The sequence below is a fragment of the Dipodomys spectabilis genome, unplaced genomic scaffold (assembly GCF_019054845.1).
Source record: "Dipodomys spectabilis isolate Male_0828 unplaced genomic scaffold, ASM1905484v1 ptg000147l, whole genome shotgun sequence".
Classification (NCBI taxonomy): Eukaryota; Metazoa; Chordata; class Mammalia; order Rodentia; family Heteromyidae; genus Dipodomys; species Dipodomys spectabilis.
The window spans coordinates 9,096,704-9,115,686 of record NW_024870824.1 but is presented as its reverse complement, the minus strand read 5'-3'; the positions used below and the strand labels follow the sequence as shown (position 1 = coordinate 9,115,686).

The following is an 18,983-nucleotide window of genomic DNA, read 5'->3' as shown; positions in this document are numbered from 1 at the left end:
ACAGTAGAATGGATGATGCTGTTGGGGGAGGAGGGTAGAAATGATGTGACGAATGACTTATACTTCTAAGTCAAATCTAGGATCAGAAACACATAGCTCTGTCAGCTGAGCAAGGCAGGTCCTGACTGTAATGAGCCCCTGCTGGGCATAGGTATTGGCTGGGCCAGCCAGACGCCTTAGCAGCAGTATCACCACCTTAATAAAGGAAGCAACCAAAAAGTTCAGAGCAATGTCACAGACGCACAGTGAGGCAATCATATAAGAGCTATACGGTAGCCTTGCTATTACTTTGTAGAATTATGGCAATGATACTGACCTCTTATTTCATATATCTTTTCTTTATAAATAGTGAAGAGGCCCCATTAAAAATTTTATTCCATTGTACAGAGAGTAAAATTTAAGATAAAAAAATCTGAAAACTTGAAAAGTAGAGAAAAAGAGAGGAGAGACAGACAGACACAGAGACAGAGACAGAGAAAAAGAGAGAGAGAGAGAGAGAGAGAGAGAGAGAGAGAGTGTTTTGTTTTGTAAAGCCTCTCCCGCTATAAAACACTTCTTACTCTCTGGGCTGGACTGAGGAGAAACAGACAGACACAGAGACAGAGACAGAGAAAAAGAGAGAGAGAGAGAGAGTTTTGTAAAGCCTCTCCTGCTTTAAAACACTTCTGGGCTGGACTGAGAGGTGGAGTGCTTGCCTAGTTGTGTACTAGCTTCTGAGTTTGATCTCCAAGCTGAAAAAACAAGCCGTGCACAAAATATAATTCTTATTCTTTCAAAGAATCCCAAAACTAAACTGGTTTAGACATAACTTGAAGTTAAATCTAACAAAATTTTTACGTTTTCTGTTACCCGCTGACAGATCTAACCAGACATGATGAGTTATATACTCAGGAGCTACTTCAATTGTTCGTAATATGTCAAGCAATCTAAGGCTGAGTTTGTGAAACCTTTAGGGTGGCAATAACTCACAAAAGGAAAAACATCAACAGACTGGTCATTTTACCAGTATGCCCCATTGATCACAATGGAGATATATATGTGTAAGTGGGTTGTTACTCTAATAGTGACAATACCTTACTCTTCAGGAAAAAAAACATTTTAAAAATTATACTGGGGTTTGAACCCAGGGCTTTGTACTTACTAGGTAGGTATTCTACCTCTTGAGCCATATCCCTAGCTCCAAAAATTATACTTTTAATTGATAACTATATTAAGTAACATACAAATATACTGTAATTTTAGTTGTATCAAATTTAATAAAACCACTTCTCTCCTTTTCTTATGTTAAAAGCACTTACCTAAAACCAAGAACACCCACCAGAGCCAGTACTGACCATCAAAGTATCCAGGGAAATAGGTCGAAAACTGAAAACAAGGCAAATACTTTTAGCAGCTTAACAAACATAAATTCACATATTAACTTTAAGGACTCATGTTGTTATACCATTACTGTATTTGTGTCTTACAAAGGTCTTAAATATACAAGTATTGTGAAAGTTATGACAAATATAAATCTATTTCTTTTCATAGAAAGACAATTTTTAATTATGAATAGTTATGAATTCTTGGTTCTGAAAATATACAAGTAGTTTTCTTTTTTTCCTTCTGCAGTCCTAGGGATCAAACCCAAGGCCTTGAGCATGCTGGGCAGACAATTTACCACGAGCTACATCCCTAGGCCCCTTTTTTATTTTGACCACATAGTATTTGCTCTTCTAAAAATATGTGCAAGTAATAGTTTTACTTTGCTTATTCAGTGCAACTGAATAAGACAACTATTTGGCTGATACCACTGACTCCTTTCTAATAAGGCCCCATTTGTTCATGGCCTGACCTGGAAACTTTATCATGTACATCATTGTAATCCCATGCCTCACTGTAATCCCATGCCAGTAACTGGGTTAGGAATGCGTACAAGGTGTCATTCTACCAATTTGAATTAAGGTTTCTAGAAACACTTCTTTGCTCTTAAAGAAAAAAAGGAAGAGGCTGGGCGCCAGTGGCTCAAGCCTGTAATCCTAGTTACTCAGGAGGCTGAGATCTAAGGATCACGGTTCAAAGCCAGCCCAGGCAGGAAAGTCCGTGAGAATCTTATCTCCAATAAACCACCAGAAAACAGGAAGTGGCGCTGTAGCTCAAGTAGTAGAGCACTAGCCTTGAGAGCTGAGGGACAGCGCTCAGGCCCAGAGTTCAAGCCCCACGACCAACACCCCCCCCCCCAAAAAAAAAAAAAAAGAAAAGAAAAGAAAAATAGAAAAAAGGAAGGGGAATACAGATGGCACTGGGCAGAATTTTAACTTTACAATGGTATAAAAGCAATACGCATTTTTCAGGAACTATTCCTGGAATTTTGACCTTTTCTCAAGATAGTGGCATGTGGTATGATGTTCTCTCAGGATGCTGGGTGATAGTGAGCCACAGCATGTAGTCAGTGATACAAATGCAGAGGAAACAACTTGTATGCTCAGTGAACTTGGTACTAGCTATGATGCTAAGTGGGTAAAATGGACCAACGCAATATTTCAGCTTACAATACATTTATTAAGCCCTGACCCCATTGTATAAATCAAGAAGCTTCTGTAGTTTTCACTTTTCTATGGAGTGCTGTTGTGTTTCAGTGTGATACTTGAAAACACCATCTTTTAACCCCAAGGGAACCGGAATTAAGAGCAAATTACTGAAAAGTCAGCTGTCTCTGATGATGCTGAAAATTTAGTTAACCTCTGTGTCAGCACTTGTTCTCATGAGAGATACAGACTTTCCCTCCACTGTTTCTCTGATTTTCTAAGCCATTAGGAACTTACGTTATTGTTACATTCAAAAGTGTTTCCTGCCAGGTGCCAGTGGCTTATGCTTATAATCCTAGCTATTCAGGAGGCTGAGATCTGAGGATCATGGTTCAAAGCCAAAAAACCACATAGTGATCCTCACCTACCACAGAAGTTATGGTCCAGAGATCCCTACGATAGCTGAAAATCCACAAAGTAGCAATAAGTGAACTGAGATACAGTGAGGGATGAATGTATAATGCTACTACTTCCTGTATTTTCACCGTTCGTGGGGGTCTCTGGAACATAGCTACCTAGACAGGTGAAGGATCACTGTAGACCAATACTCACTAGCTTTGACTACAAACCTTGTGGTCAGGAATCATTTGAAAATCATTTGGGTTCAATTTCATCATGAAACCAGAACAAAAACAAAGTATTATTTTAAATGTTAGGATAACTCAATGCCAATAAAAAGTCAAATATTCAATATAAATTTATCACTGTCTTTTCACAATTTACTTTTTCCATCATACCACTTACCCTGACAATCAGGATCCACTTAATTAGAGAGAGACCAAATCCTGAGATGGCCCCATACCTTCCTGCAGCTGAGGTGGTCAGGCAAAAAGACAGGAAAAAGCCAATCCAGTTGAAGAGGAATGCCACTAGAAAAGCAGATGGGAAAATGAGGTCCCTAGTCAAAGAACAATGCCTCTGCTTAAAACCCTTTCACCAGGATAAAAGATAGCCAGCCCTTTACAACCCTCCCTGTTCCTCTCCCAAGAGCCCTCCTCCCTAAAAGCAAAAATATCCTCTGTTAAAATCAAGTTTTTCATTATTACATGCACTTCTATTTATTGTTGAAAGTGCCTCATTGCTCAACAAACTGTATACATATGACTTGTACTATTTGGTGTTACATATTTCAGTAGATAATGACTTGGGAGCCAGGTGTTTTATGCCTGTAATCCTAGTCAGTCAGAGCAGAAAAAGCCCCGTGAGACTCGTCTCCAATTAACAACACAAAAACCAGGAGTGGCACTGTGGTGCAAGTGGTAGAGCGCCAGCCTTGAGCACAAAGAAGCTCAGGGACAGCATCCAGGTCCTGAGTACAAGCCCTACAACTGATAAAATAATAATCATAATTATAATAATGATAATAATAATAAATGACTTGGGACACTGAACTTAAAAAAGACCAGACATTCTAAAAATATTGATTCAAGTTACTTATCCTCCTGTGCTCTGTGAACTGACAATTTACATAACATCATCTCTATAAGTACCATATTTTCTTTATAGATTTTAGTCATTGGTGGTTATTTATTTGGTGATTCTAGGGTTTGAAGTTAGGAGCACTTGAACCATATCCCTAATCCTTTTTGCTTCAGTCTGTTTTTCAGACAGGGTCTTCTCTAAGCTGGCTGGACCTTAATCTTCCTGTCTCTACCTCCCAAGTAGCTGGGATTACAGGTATGAGTCCCATACTTGGCCCCTTTCCTTGATGTTTCAATACAGCACATAGCTGGCCACTTTTTTTGGGAGGGTCAGTCATGGCACTTGGACTCAGGGCCTGGGCGCTATCACTGAGTTTTTTTATTTAGCTCAAGGCTAGCACTCTACCACTTTGAGCCACAGCACCACTTCTGATTTTCTGATGGTTCATTGGCAATAAGAGTCTTACAGCCTTTCTTTCCAGGACTGGTTTCAAACTGCGATCCTCAGCTCTCAGCTAGGATAACAGGTGTGGGCCACCTGGCTAGCTGCTTACCTCTAAGTGAGGTACATAAAAGATAATAGGGTCAAACATCAGAGAGGAAAAACCTGGCTGACTCTGAGCTGTCAGAAAACAGAAACTTGCAGAACAAAATTTATCAGACAAGGGCAATTCAACCCTGTGTACTTGAGTATGAGGAGGAATCATGCCAAGGACTTCTGGAGATCTGGAAGATGAGGTTTAGCTCATGTACAAATGCAGCATTCTTACGATTATTTTAATTGTACTTTCCATATACTAATCCAAAGCACTCACATTGGTACGGAGCAAGATTGGTACGGAGCAACTCTGCTCTGTGTATATATATACTTACTGAAAAAAGTTAACATGAAAATCCCATCATTTCCTATCCTCAGCTGGTCGGCATCATCAAAATCATCCCGACCCACAAAATCTTCATCCTAAAAGAAAACAGTAAGTTAATTCTTAATGACTTTTGGGCAAAGAACTGATACAAAGAGAAATAAAATAAGGAACAAATAGAAGAAAATTTATTGCTATGGCTCAATTTAAAACTCTGAGCATCAAAGGTTCAAAAAATATGTTTAAAAATTTCATTCTGCATTGTAAATAAAAGATATAAGATCATAAATAATTTTTTCCATAGTCTTCTAAATGAAATTTTTATTTGATAACCCATATTCATGTCTGTCTGTCTGTCTGTCTGTCTGCTGCCTGCCTGCCTGCCTGCTGCTTGCCTGCCTACCTACCTACCTACTTACTTATTTTTGGTGCCGGGATTAAATCCAGCATCTTGCACATACTAATTAAGCATAAGCTCTATCATTGAACTATGATATTAATGAAAAAAAATAGCATAGAAAATACAGCTGAAACTCTAGAATGTAATCCAGGGCCTACCTATTGAGACAGAGTCAACTGGCTCACACATACAGAAAGGACAACATGACTACATATCAATAATCTACACTGCTCAGATCTGGAAGCATTTGTTTGTATTGGTAACAGTCTGAAATACACCCACCTCCCATTCTAACTTGAAAACCAAACACTGAAGATATAAAAATAGAAGGAATATGACACAACATTTGTGAACATGCTTTTCAATATGCGTATTCACATATTTAACAGTAACTAAATATAATGTGAGAAGTGAAGAAGATTTCTGAAAGGAAAACAAAATTGGGCGCAACCAAAACTTGTTCTACACAGAAAAAGTGCTGAGAAAATTCATACCAAACTGTTTCCAGGGCTTCCCTTAAAGAGTGGGAACTACACAAAGGGTAAGTGGGACTGACAGCTCCCTTTTCTAACTTTAAACACCCCCTCCACTATTTCAAATTTTTATAAGAATGCATTTGTTTTATAGTTATTTCTTTAAATATTAAATGTCTAGTATTCTGATTCAATATTAGTTGAAGGTTTCAACAAATCAGAAAAATATTCTGCTTTTAACATAACTACTCCAAAGATATATTGCAAAAAAATGTATGCAAGTAACTTCTAGTAATACTTAAAAATGCCTTTGAGCTATTCTTCCCATCCTTGGTATCTATCACAATTACTCCTGTAAGTTTTGCTAGGTTAATGCCATTAGTCCCTTCATATTCCTGGTCAAACCTCTATTTCTTTTTGGTGGTACTGGTGACTGAACTCAGGGAATGGCAAGCACTCTGCCACTTCAGCTACACCTGCAGTCTTGTTTTGCTTGTAGTTTCTTGTTCATATAGGGTCTCCTACTTTGCCCAGGGTGGCCTCAGACTGTGATCTTTCTACCTCTACCTCTGAGTACCTGGTCTTACAATGAGTACTACTAAGACCAACATGCTTATGAGATAAGATTTTGCTAACTTTATGTCTGGGCTGACCTCAAACCTTGATACTATCTCCATCTCCAAGAGCTAGAATTACAAGCACACACACTATAACCAGAGCTTGCTGCTCAAAACCAGCAAAGGACTACACAAACCATATCCTATATACTAAATTTCATTGTCTCCACCTAGCATTTCAGGGATTCTACAAATAACCGTTTTGATCATATCTCCTTTAACAAACTCCTTGCACTCAAATAAAACCAATGACTACATTCATAGAACTGAATTGACTTGTACTTGAATTTCTATCTGCTAAGGCTTTTGTCTTCTGCAATGTTCTTATCCAACAAAACTCCAAGTCTAGGCTAGAGGCATGGCTTAAGAAACAGAATCTCTGAGCTCAACCCCAGTACCACCAAGAACAAACAACAATAATAAAGAAAAACAATAATATCAAGACCTCCAGGCCCAATACAAGTCCCATTTCCCACCATGTAAAAAACATAAAAGCTTGTGATCTATCCACTTAAGTTAGCAACTTCATGTGGCTGAATAGCTGGGTCTGTATAACAACTGGTATCAGGCTGCATATCTGATTTTGCAACTTGGATTTTCCACTCGATATAAACATCACCATACAGCCATATTACTCAAACATTTTTAATGGCTGCTTATTGTATTTTGTATAGTTGAAGCATACTCTATTTTTTACTAATCCCCTATCATTATTAGAAGCTTTATGATGCTTCTATATGTTGCTATAATCAATATCTTTGTGTAAAATTGTGTATTTCTCTCATTAAGATGAATTACTAGGATTGGAATGGCCCCATCAAAGGACATTTATGTTTTATTAATGTTTAAAATTTTTGCAAAGTTGCCTTTCTAATATCCACAAAAGAAACTTACAGTTCTTGATGTCACTGCTCTTGTGTAACAGAGATAAAAAGCACTGATGGCCCTTTCGCTCTGGCTGTATGCTAAATTCTGTATAACGATTTATGCTTTATATGCAAATGTACTATATGAGTATGCTGAATAATAGAATCCTAAGAAGCTCCTAAATATGTACATTAGTCAAATAAAAGAATTCTGAAGAGTTCTGTGTTTAGCCTAATCAAATCTCCTACTAGCTCATTTGCCACATATCTAACAAGTCTGCAAAGCACAGTGAAATAAACATATAAGGATGGACTTTGGAGTCTAGATTATCAGGGTTGACCCTTAGTTCTGCTACTTATTAGCCAAGTGACATTTGACAAATTGCTTCATCTTATTGGATCTATAAATATTTACACCGTAAAATGGAGGTAATACTGTGCGGATTGGAAACGTACAAAATATAGCTAACAATTAAGCACAGTGCTAAATGTCTTAAAGGCTCTCAATATGACTCCCTTAACCTTAGACAACAAGCTCCATGAAGATTCTTAGTTTGTCCTTGATATTGACACCCATGGGGTCGGCCTAGATTGGGCAGATAAACTATTTCTACCAGGCAGGGATGTTAGGCATTTTATTCCTGTAGTTAGTGCAGTCTACAAACAGTTTACTATGATAAAATTTGAGGAATCTCTAGGGCCTATGCCATGAACTGCATGGTCTCTTGTTGATTTGTTTCGTGGGTGTTTTTTTTTTTTTTTGGTGCCAGTCCTGGGGCTTGAACTCAGGGCCTGGTACTGTCTCTTATTCTTAGCTTTTTCGTTCAAGTTTAGTACTCTACCACTTGAACCACAGCCTCCAGTTCTGGCTTTTTTGCTGGTTAACTGGAAATAAGAGTCTCATGGACTTTCTGCCTGGGCTTCTAATCATGATCTGCAGATCTCAGCCTCCTAAATAGCTAAGATTATAGGCATGAGCCATTGGTACCTAGCCTAGTCTCATTTTTATCACTCACTTCATTTCCTGCCAGGACTACAACAAAAAGCTTTAACTGCTCTACATTCGTACCGACTGCACCCTGCATGTATTCTCTTCTCAAGATCTTCCAAGGTGCTACTTACATCAATCTTAACCTGGGTGAATATTTTTTAAATCAAATCTATTACTAACATCAAAAGCCAAGAGTTCTCTAAAATTTGTGGTTTACTTACACATTCCCAGCCCAACAAATCAACAGAAAGCTGGATAGGATCTGAACTTACTATGCTAGAAGGGCTCATCTAGATCACTATTGAGGTCTCTTGTGTAAGTTTCATTCTAGGAAGTCACATATAACACCAAGATATGATGTGTACAGAATGAAGACAAGGTCACTGTGTTTCCTAAATCAGCTACTGCTCCAAGATGTTTCAACCATCCCAAGACTTAAGAAAGTGGCTATAACCAGGTACCAGAGGCTCATGCCTATAACCCTAGCTATTCTGGAGGCTGAGGATCACAGTTTGAAGCCAGTCTGGGTAAGGAAACTTAGTGAGGCTCTTATCTTTAATAAAGTACCAAAAATCTGGAAGTACACTGTGGCAAGTAGTAGCCTTGGACAAAAAGCTTAAGGATAGCACCCAAACCCTGAATTCAAACCCTAGAACTGGCACACATACAAAAAAAAAGTGGTGGTAGTAGTTGCAAAAGTATAGGGAAAACAAGCAGGCTCCTCTAGGGATTTTCTGTTCACTTTATAACTCTTTCTCTCTTCATTTTCGGGGGAGGAAGGATGTTTATTTCACAAAAGAAAATGTATTTGTTTAAAATGAGCTATACTTTTACTAATCAATACAGACGTAGGTAATAACTCAAACTGGAAAATGAAAGTAAGTAAATTCCCTCAGAGCCACCTGTCTATAGATGGCAAATTATACTTACCCTTCCAGGAACCAAGGGTATTGTGGCTTCAGCCTTGGTTCTTTCGGCTTCATCATAACTGGGCAGCGTAGTAGCTACATTATAAGATGGGGGCTTTGGAAACCCAGACTCATCTTTATAATCAAAATATACTGCAAAAAAACAGAAGTCACAATTACTTGGTGAGTAGCTGAATGTGACAAACCCAGACACATCCCTAAAATTACACATAGAATAACTGAAGAAAAGACAGTTAAACTGTTAGATTTAGAAAATTTACTTATTTGTTTCAAACTTATTCACTTGATATTTAAAATCCAGCCTTTGTATCCTTGTTTCTCTTTTGAAACACTAATACTTTAAAAAATCCAGTGAGTTCTCAAAATACATTTAATTTTAATATTGGAATATGGGCATGGTGGCTCTTAGCTGTAATTCCAGATACTTGGGAAGTTGAGGCTAGAGGATGAGCTCAAATCTAGCAGCACAGTAAGATTTCATCTCAAACAATTTAAAAAAAAAAACTACTTCATATGTTTTTCATGTAAATCTGAACTGTAGTTTTCTTCTATTAATAAACGTGAAAATCAACTTTAAGAAGGGAAAAAGCCTTAAAATTAATTTCTTACAGATTTGTTTTGACATTTTAACTTACATTTTATTACCATGTATTTTTTCCTCTGATGTACTAAAGGTAACTGATTTAGTTACAGAACAATTATTTATCTCTAATCTTTCAGTTACTCTTTAATCACAGTATTTCCACTCCCATTGATCTGTATTATAATAAAAGATCTCACTTAACTTTTTGTTTCTACTGTTCTCAAACTGTTCTTTCTAAGTTGCTGGGATTACAGCTATGAGCCATTAACACTGGCAATAATTTCTGATCCATAAAAACTCATTTTCCTGAAATCACTTTTTTTTTTTGTCAGTCATAGGGCTTGAACTCTGGGCCTGGGCTCTGTCCCTCAGCTCTTCAGTTCAAGGTGAGCGCTCTACCACTTGAGCTACAGCACCACTTCCGGTTTTCGAGTGGTTTATTGGAGATAGGATTCTCAGGGTCTTTCCTGCCCAGGCTGGCTTTGAACCGAGATCCTCAGATCTCAGACTCCTGAGTAGCTAGGATTACAGGCATGAGCCACCGGTACCCCGCTGAAATCACTTATTTAGAATTCTAATGGCTCAATAGAAAATAGGAAGTAAACTTCTTTTTCTTTCTAGTTCCAAGGCCTTTGAATATTAAGATGAAATACTACAAATCCCAATGACTATATCCAAGAGACAATCCTTAGACCTGTATTCTAGCAACAGTTTGCTTTTACTCAGGCCACAGCAGAGAAAGCCAAGAAAAAGTGAAGGGGCAGCATGTTGGCAGAAACAGGACAAACCTTCTGGAGACAGTGGAATGGTGGATATGAAAACTGAGCTAGCACTACACATCTCAATGAATAAAGGCATCTTTGTAAATCTTTGAATGAGATATCTACCACAGACTACTGCTAGTTGTAATCCCTAAGTCATAAAGAAAAAAAAAGAGGATAAGATGTAAACGAATAAGGCAGAGTAAGTGAATAAGGCAGAGAAGTATTTGAAAACAAAATTCTGTTGCCATGGTTGAAAGTTTTACAACTATAGATGATGGGAACTCAAGATACTATTCAGGGAAAATATTGTATTACATGCTAATGGATCTAGCTAGCAAAGATTTAAAAAAAAAAATAACCTCTTTATCGGGGCTGGCAAGGTGGCTCATTGGTAGAGCGCTTGCCTTGCATGTATGAGGCCCTGGGTTTGATTCCTCAGTACCACATAAGCAGAAAAAGTTGGAAGTGACACTGTGGCTCAATTGGTAGAGCACTAGCCTTGAGCTGAAGAGCTGAGGGACAGTACCCAGGCCCAGAGTTCAGGTACCATGACTGGCAAAAACAAAAAACAAAAAACCTCTTTATCATTAATAAATTAGGAAATCATTTTTTTAAGTACTGGGATTTGAACTCAGGGCACTTAAGTTATCCCCTTAGCCAATTTAATTTTTGTTACTTTTCAAATAAGGTCTTATTTTTCAAATAAGATCACAAGCCATCCTCCTATTTACACTGCCCACATAGCTGGAATGACAGGTACATACTACCATGCTTGAAACTTTTAGCCCAGGCTGACCTTGACACACAATCACTCATGGCAGGTATAAGCCAACATGTCTGATAGAAAATCCAAATTCTTACTAATGAGTTGTAGTTTTCACTTAGTATATTCAATGGAAGGCCAGTATTTATGGTCTGGACAAAGAGAAAGTAAACTGTGATTTATTTTCCAAGTCTTAGTGTTCAAGTGTTTTGTTTCCTGTGCTAGAGATCAACCCCAGGGCCTTACTTGCTAGAAAACTTTTTGTTTTAGATTCTAGGAGATGACCTAGAATTTTTCCAAAATCTCATTTATATTAGCAGAGTTAGTTTCAGGTACTCCTAATAAAGCAATTATAACCAGCACAGGGAGACAGAAATATAAGGAGACAAATAGCAGAGTTCAGATAAACAGAGGCCAAATGGAGGTAAAACTGACCAGTCTTCCACTTAATTATAATGGCAGCCTCAGACAAAGACTATCAATAGGTTCTCTCTCTTATCAGTGGACACATGCTGTCTTGGAAAGGATCTGGAGGCTGTTAGGAATCTACAGCAACAAATAATTGCTTCAACTTCCCTGTTTATCCTGGAAGCAGGCTAAGTTCAGTAGTGGCATATAGCCACTCAGAGGGTATGGAAGAAGTTCTACGCAAACTGGTTAACTTTGAGGAAACTCTAGTGATTAAGAGTTACTCTGCTGACATTACTTTCTTCTTCCCCATCCCTTCTACACATATTCATGAAAACCCAAGATACAATCTGACAGAAAGTAAGAAGAAAAGACTGGCCAAGGAAGTTTAATCTATGAGGAACAGGATTAAAGTGTTGGGAGATTATCTTTTAGTTAAAAATTTATAAGCATCTCTTGGCACAGTGGTATATACCTATAGTTTCAGCTACTCAGAAAGTGAGGCAAGAGGACAAGTTTGAAGACAGTTGTGGCTATAGAGAGTTTCTGTCTCGAAATGAAAAATAAAAAGGGCTTAGCTCTGTGGTAGAACACTTTGCCTAGCATGTTTAAAAACTCTGGGTTCAATTTCTATTCACTTTTCCTACCACATTGCTGGTTATAGGTACCAGGGTCATAAATGGCAAAACATCAAAAAAAGAAACTATAAAAAGGAAAGATCAAGTCATCATCCAGTTCATGAATTTCAATTTCCTTACCACTGCGTAAGCTGGAATGAAACTGAGCTCTATAAAAAAATCACACAGAAGCCGGGTGCCCATGGTGGTCCTAGCTACTCAGGAGAGGCTGAGATCTGAGGACTATGGTGCAAAAGCAATCTGAGCTACCTTTTATCTGTTTTCCAAATCAAAAGAGCAACAGGTAAAAATATGATCAAAGACAATTTATGGAAGCTGATGTGAAGGCAAATACCAATAAACATGTGCAAGCCCATCAGTGCTAGCTAAAGAGTTCAGTGATCACCTGTCCTGCTTACCTGCACTCTCTGAAGAGATGCTGCTGTAAGGTGGAGGAGCATCACCTGCAGCCTGTTCAGGTTCTCCAGGTTCTTCTTCATTCTGCAACTAAACAAAAATTTCCAATATTAACGCATGTAAAAAAGGCAATTAGAAAGATACAAATGTGAAAACTAGAACAGCCTTTATAGAAAGTTTTTTGGCAGTGTGTTTTGGAAGTCTTCAGTTGCATAAATTCTGTTAAAAAAAACCCTATTCCCAAGAAGTTATTCTATGGAAATAACCAGACAAAAAGAAAAAAATAGATACAAATGGTAGTGAAAGCTGGATGTTGTGGCACACAGCTGTAATCCCAAGCAGTTGGGAGGCTGTGGATCTAGAATTAAAGGCCAGTCTGGACTACATAAAATGTAATTTGGCTTAAAAAAATAAATAATTCATAAATAAGTAAACAAAAAAATGAAAAAAATACATATATTCTAAGGTGAAACAGCAAATTTTATAATCAGCATGTATTGTATACTTTCCATTTTAACAAGACATAAAACGGAAAGATGATCTAGAATGATAGATATCTACCATTCAACACTGTTCTCTAGACAATGGAGGAGGTATAAGGGAATGTTTATATTCATATGTGTATTCTAATTTTCATTTCTGTAAGGAATATTTATCATTTATAAATAATCTGTTAGGACAAAGTGAAATTATTGGTAAATCAACACTTATATACAGAATTCTGTGCACACACAAAAACTAAATCAGAAATCATTAACTTTTACAAGCCTAAGGTTTGAACCTGTCAATACACCTTCCTCTTCCTTAGCCCAGCAACTTTCTCAGTGACACATCTTTAATTATTTCATGCTGCTTCCTTTTTTTGGGCCTTGGAAATGCTAGCAGAGTCTTCTGGCACAAGTTCCAAGCCCCTTTAATTTAAACAGCTGATTCTGAAAAGTTATGTATGCCTGCTATTGATGTTATGGGCAGTCAAGTCAAGTCACTGCCATGAAACAAAGACATATTTCATTTTTCCAGTGTGACAATGGACCCTGGACCCTATTGGTTTAAAAGTTGAAGTGGTGGTGAATGGGAGTCTGTAATCTTTAAAGAATACTTACTGATGTAACCAATTTAAGGATCTGATCCCAAACTCAGTATTATCATAATTATTCAGAGGAACTTGTAAAATACACACCATCTTGAAACCATGGGGTGGCAAAGATCCTATCATGAACAGGACAACAGAGGGCCTGATGGGTCATAATAGAAACTAGAGCTCCCTAATCCATTAAATTTCAACTGACCATCTGAATTTCCAAATCCCTTGGCTATTCAAAACCAGATGCCCACAAATGTTTTCTGGTTAATATTGCAAACCTTCAACTTCAAGTGAATTCTTGTACCATACTCTCATCAGCAACCCACCAGGCGAGGGCACATATTCTGAATGTAGCAATCTAATCTTAAATTACTCCTAAAACAACTGAATTGTAACCTAAGGCAGTTTGTTCTGTAAATGAAAGCATATGGGATAAACAGCTACATGAAATTCAAATGTTCCTGGGACACCTTAAAAAGGACATTCTTAGATTCTTCACAACAGTCAAGGGAAGATGGGGGGGTTGCAGGATGAGGGGCGAGGGGGAGATGAAAAGTTGGCAGCAAGAAAGAAGCAAAAGTGAATTTTTAAACCTAGCTTGACATTTTTAACCTCCTTCATATTTCCAGAGTTTGATCAAAGCCTCTATATAACACAGGTTTCAGAAAGGAAGCTTTGCAATTCTAAGAAATACAGACGTTCAAAGAATAAAGAGGTAAAGAGGTATTCTATGCCAGTATCTTAAGACAGGCTGCTTGTCTCCTAGCAACCTGGAAATTCAAATTTGATCAGTTCAGATCAAATTCTGTTACCACAGTAACAGATAACAGAGAAAAGAAATTCCAACCTTCTCAGAAACCCCGGTTTGCTGTTTGATGAGGGAAAAAGTAACATTACCGGAAAAAGAATTCACTTTAAAATCATTTAAGTATATTCTGACTGCCCACAAAAAGAAAAAGAAAAAAAATAAAGGAAAACCAAATGAAATTTTTTAAAGCATCTATCTTAACCAGGGAGTCTCCACATACAACAATGATCCCAAGACCACGAAATATACTTTCTGCTCTGCCTTATTTTTACAACACTAGAATAAGGCAGCTTTCTCCATTAAGCCTACTTTTGTAAATTCTAAGTCATTCTTTATGTATCTAATAATCATTTCAGATTCAGGGCCTAAAAAAAAAAAAATTGAGGGGCTGGGAAGGTGGCTCAGTGGTAGAGTGCTTGCCTTGCATGCATGAAGCCCTGGGTTTGATTCCTCAGCACCACGTAAGCAGAGGAAGCCGGAAGTGACGCTGTGGCTCAAATGATTTAGCGCTAGCCTTGAATTGAAGAGCTGAGAGACAGCACCCAGGCCCAGAGTTCAGGCCCCCACGACTGGCAAAAAAAAATTGAATCAGTACTTAAATTCTAGCTTTAAATGTTATTTACTGCTTTTAAATCTAAAGTCAACTTTTAAAACTTTTTCCTTAAAATGCAATTTTTAAATCTCTCATTACTAGCCCACTACTTTTACATATACTAAATCCTACCAGATGAGACAATATAATTACCAGGCAGTAAACAAGCACATTTCTTTAGGGAAACAACTGAGTATTCCTCTGCCACTGACAAACAGAAAGAAAGTTTGTGAAGACTGCAATTTTTTTTTTACTGTAACTAATCCAATTAAAGCCGGGTACCAGTGATTCACACCTGTAATCCTAGCTACTAAGGAGGCTGAGATCTGAGGATCACGGTTCAAAGCCAGACCACCAGAAAGTCCGTGAGACTCTTATCTCTAATAAACCACCAGAAGATTTGTATGTGGTGCTGTGGCTCAAGTGGTAGAGCACTAGCCTTGAGCTGAAGAGCTCAGGGACAGTGCCCAGGCCCAGAGTTCAAGCCCCACAACTGACCCAAAAAAAATCCAATTCACATTCAAGAATAATATCCTACTCAATTGTTATAAATTAGCATTGCTATTTTACATAGTTCTGATAAAATGAAGAGAGAACTGATAGTAAAAGACTGATACATTTAAAAAATGGACTAAGAGGGACTGGAAAGGTGGCTCAGGGGTAGAGTGCTTGCTTCGCATGCACGAGGCCCTGAGTTCGATTCCTTAGCACCACATAAGCAGAAAAAGCCAGAAGTGGAGCTATGGCTCAAGTGATAGAGTGCTAGCCTTGAGCTGAAGAGCTGAGGGACAGTGCCCAGGCCGAATTCAGTCCCCATGACCGACAAAAAAAAAAGGGCTAAGAAACTTAGGGAATTGCAACCTCTCTGTACCACTACTTAGTAATAAAATGCGTAAAAGACTTGAATGGACATTTCTCCAAAAACGATACATAAATGCACAGTAGAAAATGCTCAAAACCATTAAATCATCAGGGCTCAAAATCATGAGGGAAAACCATGAGATATTACTTCACACCTACTAAATGGCTAAAATAAAAAGGACAAATAGTAACAAGTGCTGCTATATACATGGTGAGGATAAGAAAACTAACAGGCTGTTGGTTGGAATGTAAACAGTACAGCTACTATAGAAAAACTTGGAGGTTCTCAAACTGTCTAAGCATTTCTACTTTCAGATTACCAAGAAAAGCTGAAAAACATACTGACATAAAAATCTGTACATGAATGCTCACAGCAGCATTATTCATAAAAACCAAAATATTCCCCAGTTTACAAACTCCATGTGGTATATCCATACAGTGAAGTATTATTTAATTAGAAAAGAATAAATTAATACATGCTACAAAACAGATGAACTTTGAAAACATTATACTAAGTTAAAGAGGCCTAAGGGGCACGGTTCAATTGGTAAAGTGCCTACCTAGCAAATGTGGTCCCGAGTTTAAACTTCAACCAAAAATAAACAGAAAGTCTATTGCTGAAGTGGTACAGTGGTCTGCCTAGCAAGCATGAAACTGAATTCAAACTCTGGTATGACAAGAAAAGAGGAGATAAAGAAGTCATTAATAAAACACCAAATATTTTATGTTTTCATTTATTTAAAAAAAATTGCCAGGGGTTAAAGACATGGCTCACTTGGCTGACTGATAGCCAGTGAGCAAAAGTGGCAGGTAAGAGTTTGAGTTCTGGTCTTGGACCTAAGAAAAAAAGGGGGAAAAAATGGCAAAAAAAAGTCAAATACCTCCTTCAAGGGGCTATGGAAGAGTGTGAAAGAGAGTAGCTGAAGTCTGCTAAAAGTTACTTCTTTGGGGGATGATTAAAAAAAAAATGTTTTGAAGCCGGGCTAACATCTGTAATCCTAGCTACTAAGGAGGCTGAGATCTGAGGATTGCAGTTCAATGCCAGCCCGGGCAGGAAAGTCCCTGAGACTCTTTTCTCATTTAACCACCAGAAAACCAGAAGTGGCACTGTGGCTCAAGTGGTAGAGTGCTAGAGAGCTCAGGGACAGCGCCCAGGCCCACAGTTCAAGCCCCACAACAGACAAAAAAAAAAGTTTTGAAATTAGACAGTGGTAATTTCTACATTTTGTAGAAACAATAAAAATTAATGTACATTTTTAAAGTAAACATCATATGAATTTTATCTTAAAAGAATAGCTTTCTATTTTTGTTTTCCAAGTTTGTATTATATAAACTTTATTTACAACGAAAATGCTACATTAATCTCTAAACTACTATAATCTTGCTAATCCCAATATCAATGCCCCTCAATGCAAAGGACTGGGTTCTCATCCCATAGATATTCCTAGAGCTTACCACAGCAAGATGAAAGAGATGGAAATGACCAAGAAACACACTGAGCTGCAAACTAATCAGGTAAACAAGGATTTCGTTCATTTTGCCCTTTCCTAAAGGGAAAAATAGCATCAAAAGGTAGTTTGGCTAATATCTTATTCTAAGAGTTATCCCCAATATTCTTCCCTGCCCCCACCAAAGGAGTCAAAAGTAAACATCCTTATAAATCACATCATTTTTTTTTCTACCTCAGGAGCTACACTAAAGATGAGCATAGTGGAATATACCTATAATTCCAGCTACTCAGAAGGCAGAGGCAGGATAATACAACTTTTGAGGCCAGCTCGTGCCTGAGGGCATTGGCTCAAATGATAAGAGTTCTTGCCTGGCTTTTGTGACCCTCTCATGCCAGAAGGAAAATCCTCTTAATATCAAAATTGAAAACAATTAAAAATAAAAATTCACCAAAGCAAGTAATTAGAATAATGATTTTTAAAGACAATGTAGTGACAGATGAAGACATCACTCTAATACTGCAGTAAATCTCCTTAGAAAGGCCATCCATTTGTAAAGCTCTCTATTTACAGATTTTTGGTTTGGCAAAAGATAAAATAGTCTCAGAAGTGATGTAAGTCCTTAGCTATGTGAACTGTGATCACCAGTTTGATGTTTTTCATAAATTCTATTTTTTACTATGGGTCCAAGTAATGAGAGAAAAGAAGGTGTCAACACCATGAGCACTCCTCTAAGACACCAAGTAACTGTCAGAAATCAGTCCTTATCTACAAAAGGACCAACCACCCATAGCATAGCCATGGTACAAACATTTGAGAGGCATCAGGTATTTGTCAAGAACCTGACAGCATTTGGGACCTTTATACCATTGGTGGCTTTACCAAGACTTGGTCAAACAAATGGTCCCCTGGTCCCAGTGGTTTATGACACCCAGCTTTGGTAAATCTGCAGCCAAGAACGTAATGGATTAAGAGCTTGCCCTCAGAGGGTTAGTTGGAGAAATGAGGGGAACAGTCAATCCATGAGATAAGAACAGGTTTCTCTGACCTAAAATATAGTATCTTTTTAAAAAACAACATCAGAACAATTTAGAAAAACCAATCCGGGCTGGGAAGGTGGCTCAGTGGTAGAGTGCTTGCCTTGCATATGTGAGGCCCTGGGTTCGATTCCTCAGCACCACATAAACAGAAGTAGCCAGAAGTGGTGCTGTGGCTCTCAAGTGGTAGAGTGTTAGCCTTGAGCTGAAGAGCTAAGGGACAGTGCCTAGGCCCTGAGTTCAAGACCCACAACCAACAAAAATAAAAAATAAATTCATGTCTTTACACTGTACTGAATCTTAACTCTTCTCCATTTGATCCAATATAAAAGTCATGCTCAGTTCAGATCTCTAGGCAATATGGAGAAACAAAATGGAAGTCCAAATTGAGACTAAGCACCTAGCTTGTTGCCTTTGAATTTGACTGGATAATTGTTTATAGAATAAAAAATAATAGAAATAATAGCTAGATTC

The 18,983-nt window shown here is 37.9% G+C and overlaps 1 protein-coding gene across 2 annotated transcripts in view; it reads right to left on the bottom strand.

The window, feature by feature from the left end:
- The window catches only part of Ndfip1 (Nedd4 family interacting protein 1), a 92,972-nt gene that overhangs the window by 8,004 nt on the left and 65,985 nt on the right, over positions 1-18,983 (bottom strand). For both annotated transcript variants that reach the window (XM_042691979.1, XM_042691978.1), the window contains exons 2-6: positions 12,682-12,769; positions 9,129-9,259; positions 4,862-4,949; positions 3,312-3,436; positions 1,299-1,365 (exon numbers count right to left, since the gene is read on the bottom strand). In XM_042691979.1, coding sequence (XP_042547913.1) covers positions 1,299-1,365; positions 3,312-3,436; positions 4,862-4,949; positions 9,129-9,259; positions 12,682-12,769 — 499 coding nt within the window. The remainder of the gene's footprint in view (positions 1-1,298; positions 1,366-3,311; positions 3,437-4,861; positions 4,950-9,128; positions 9,260-12,681; positions 12,770-18,983) is intronic.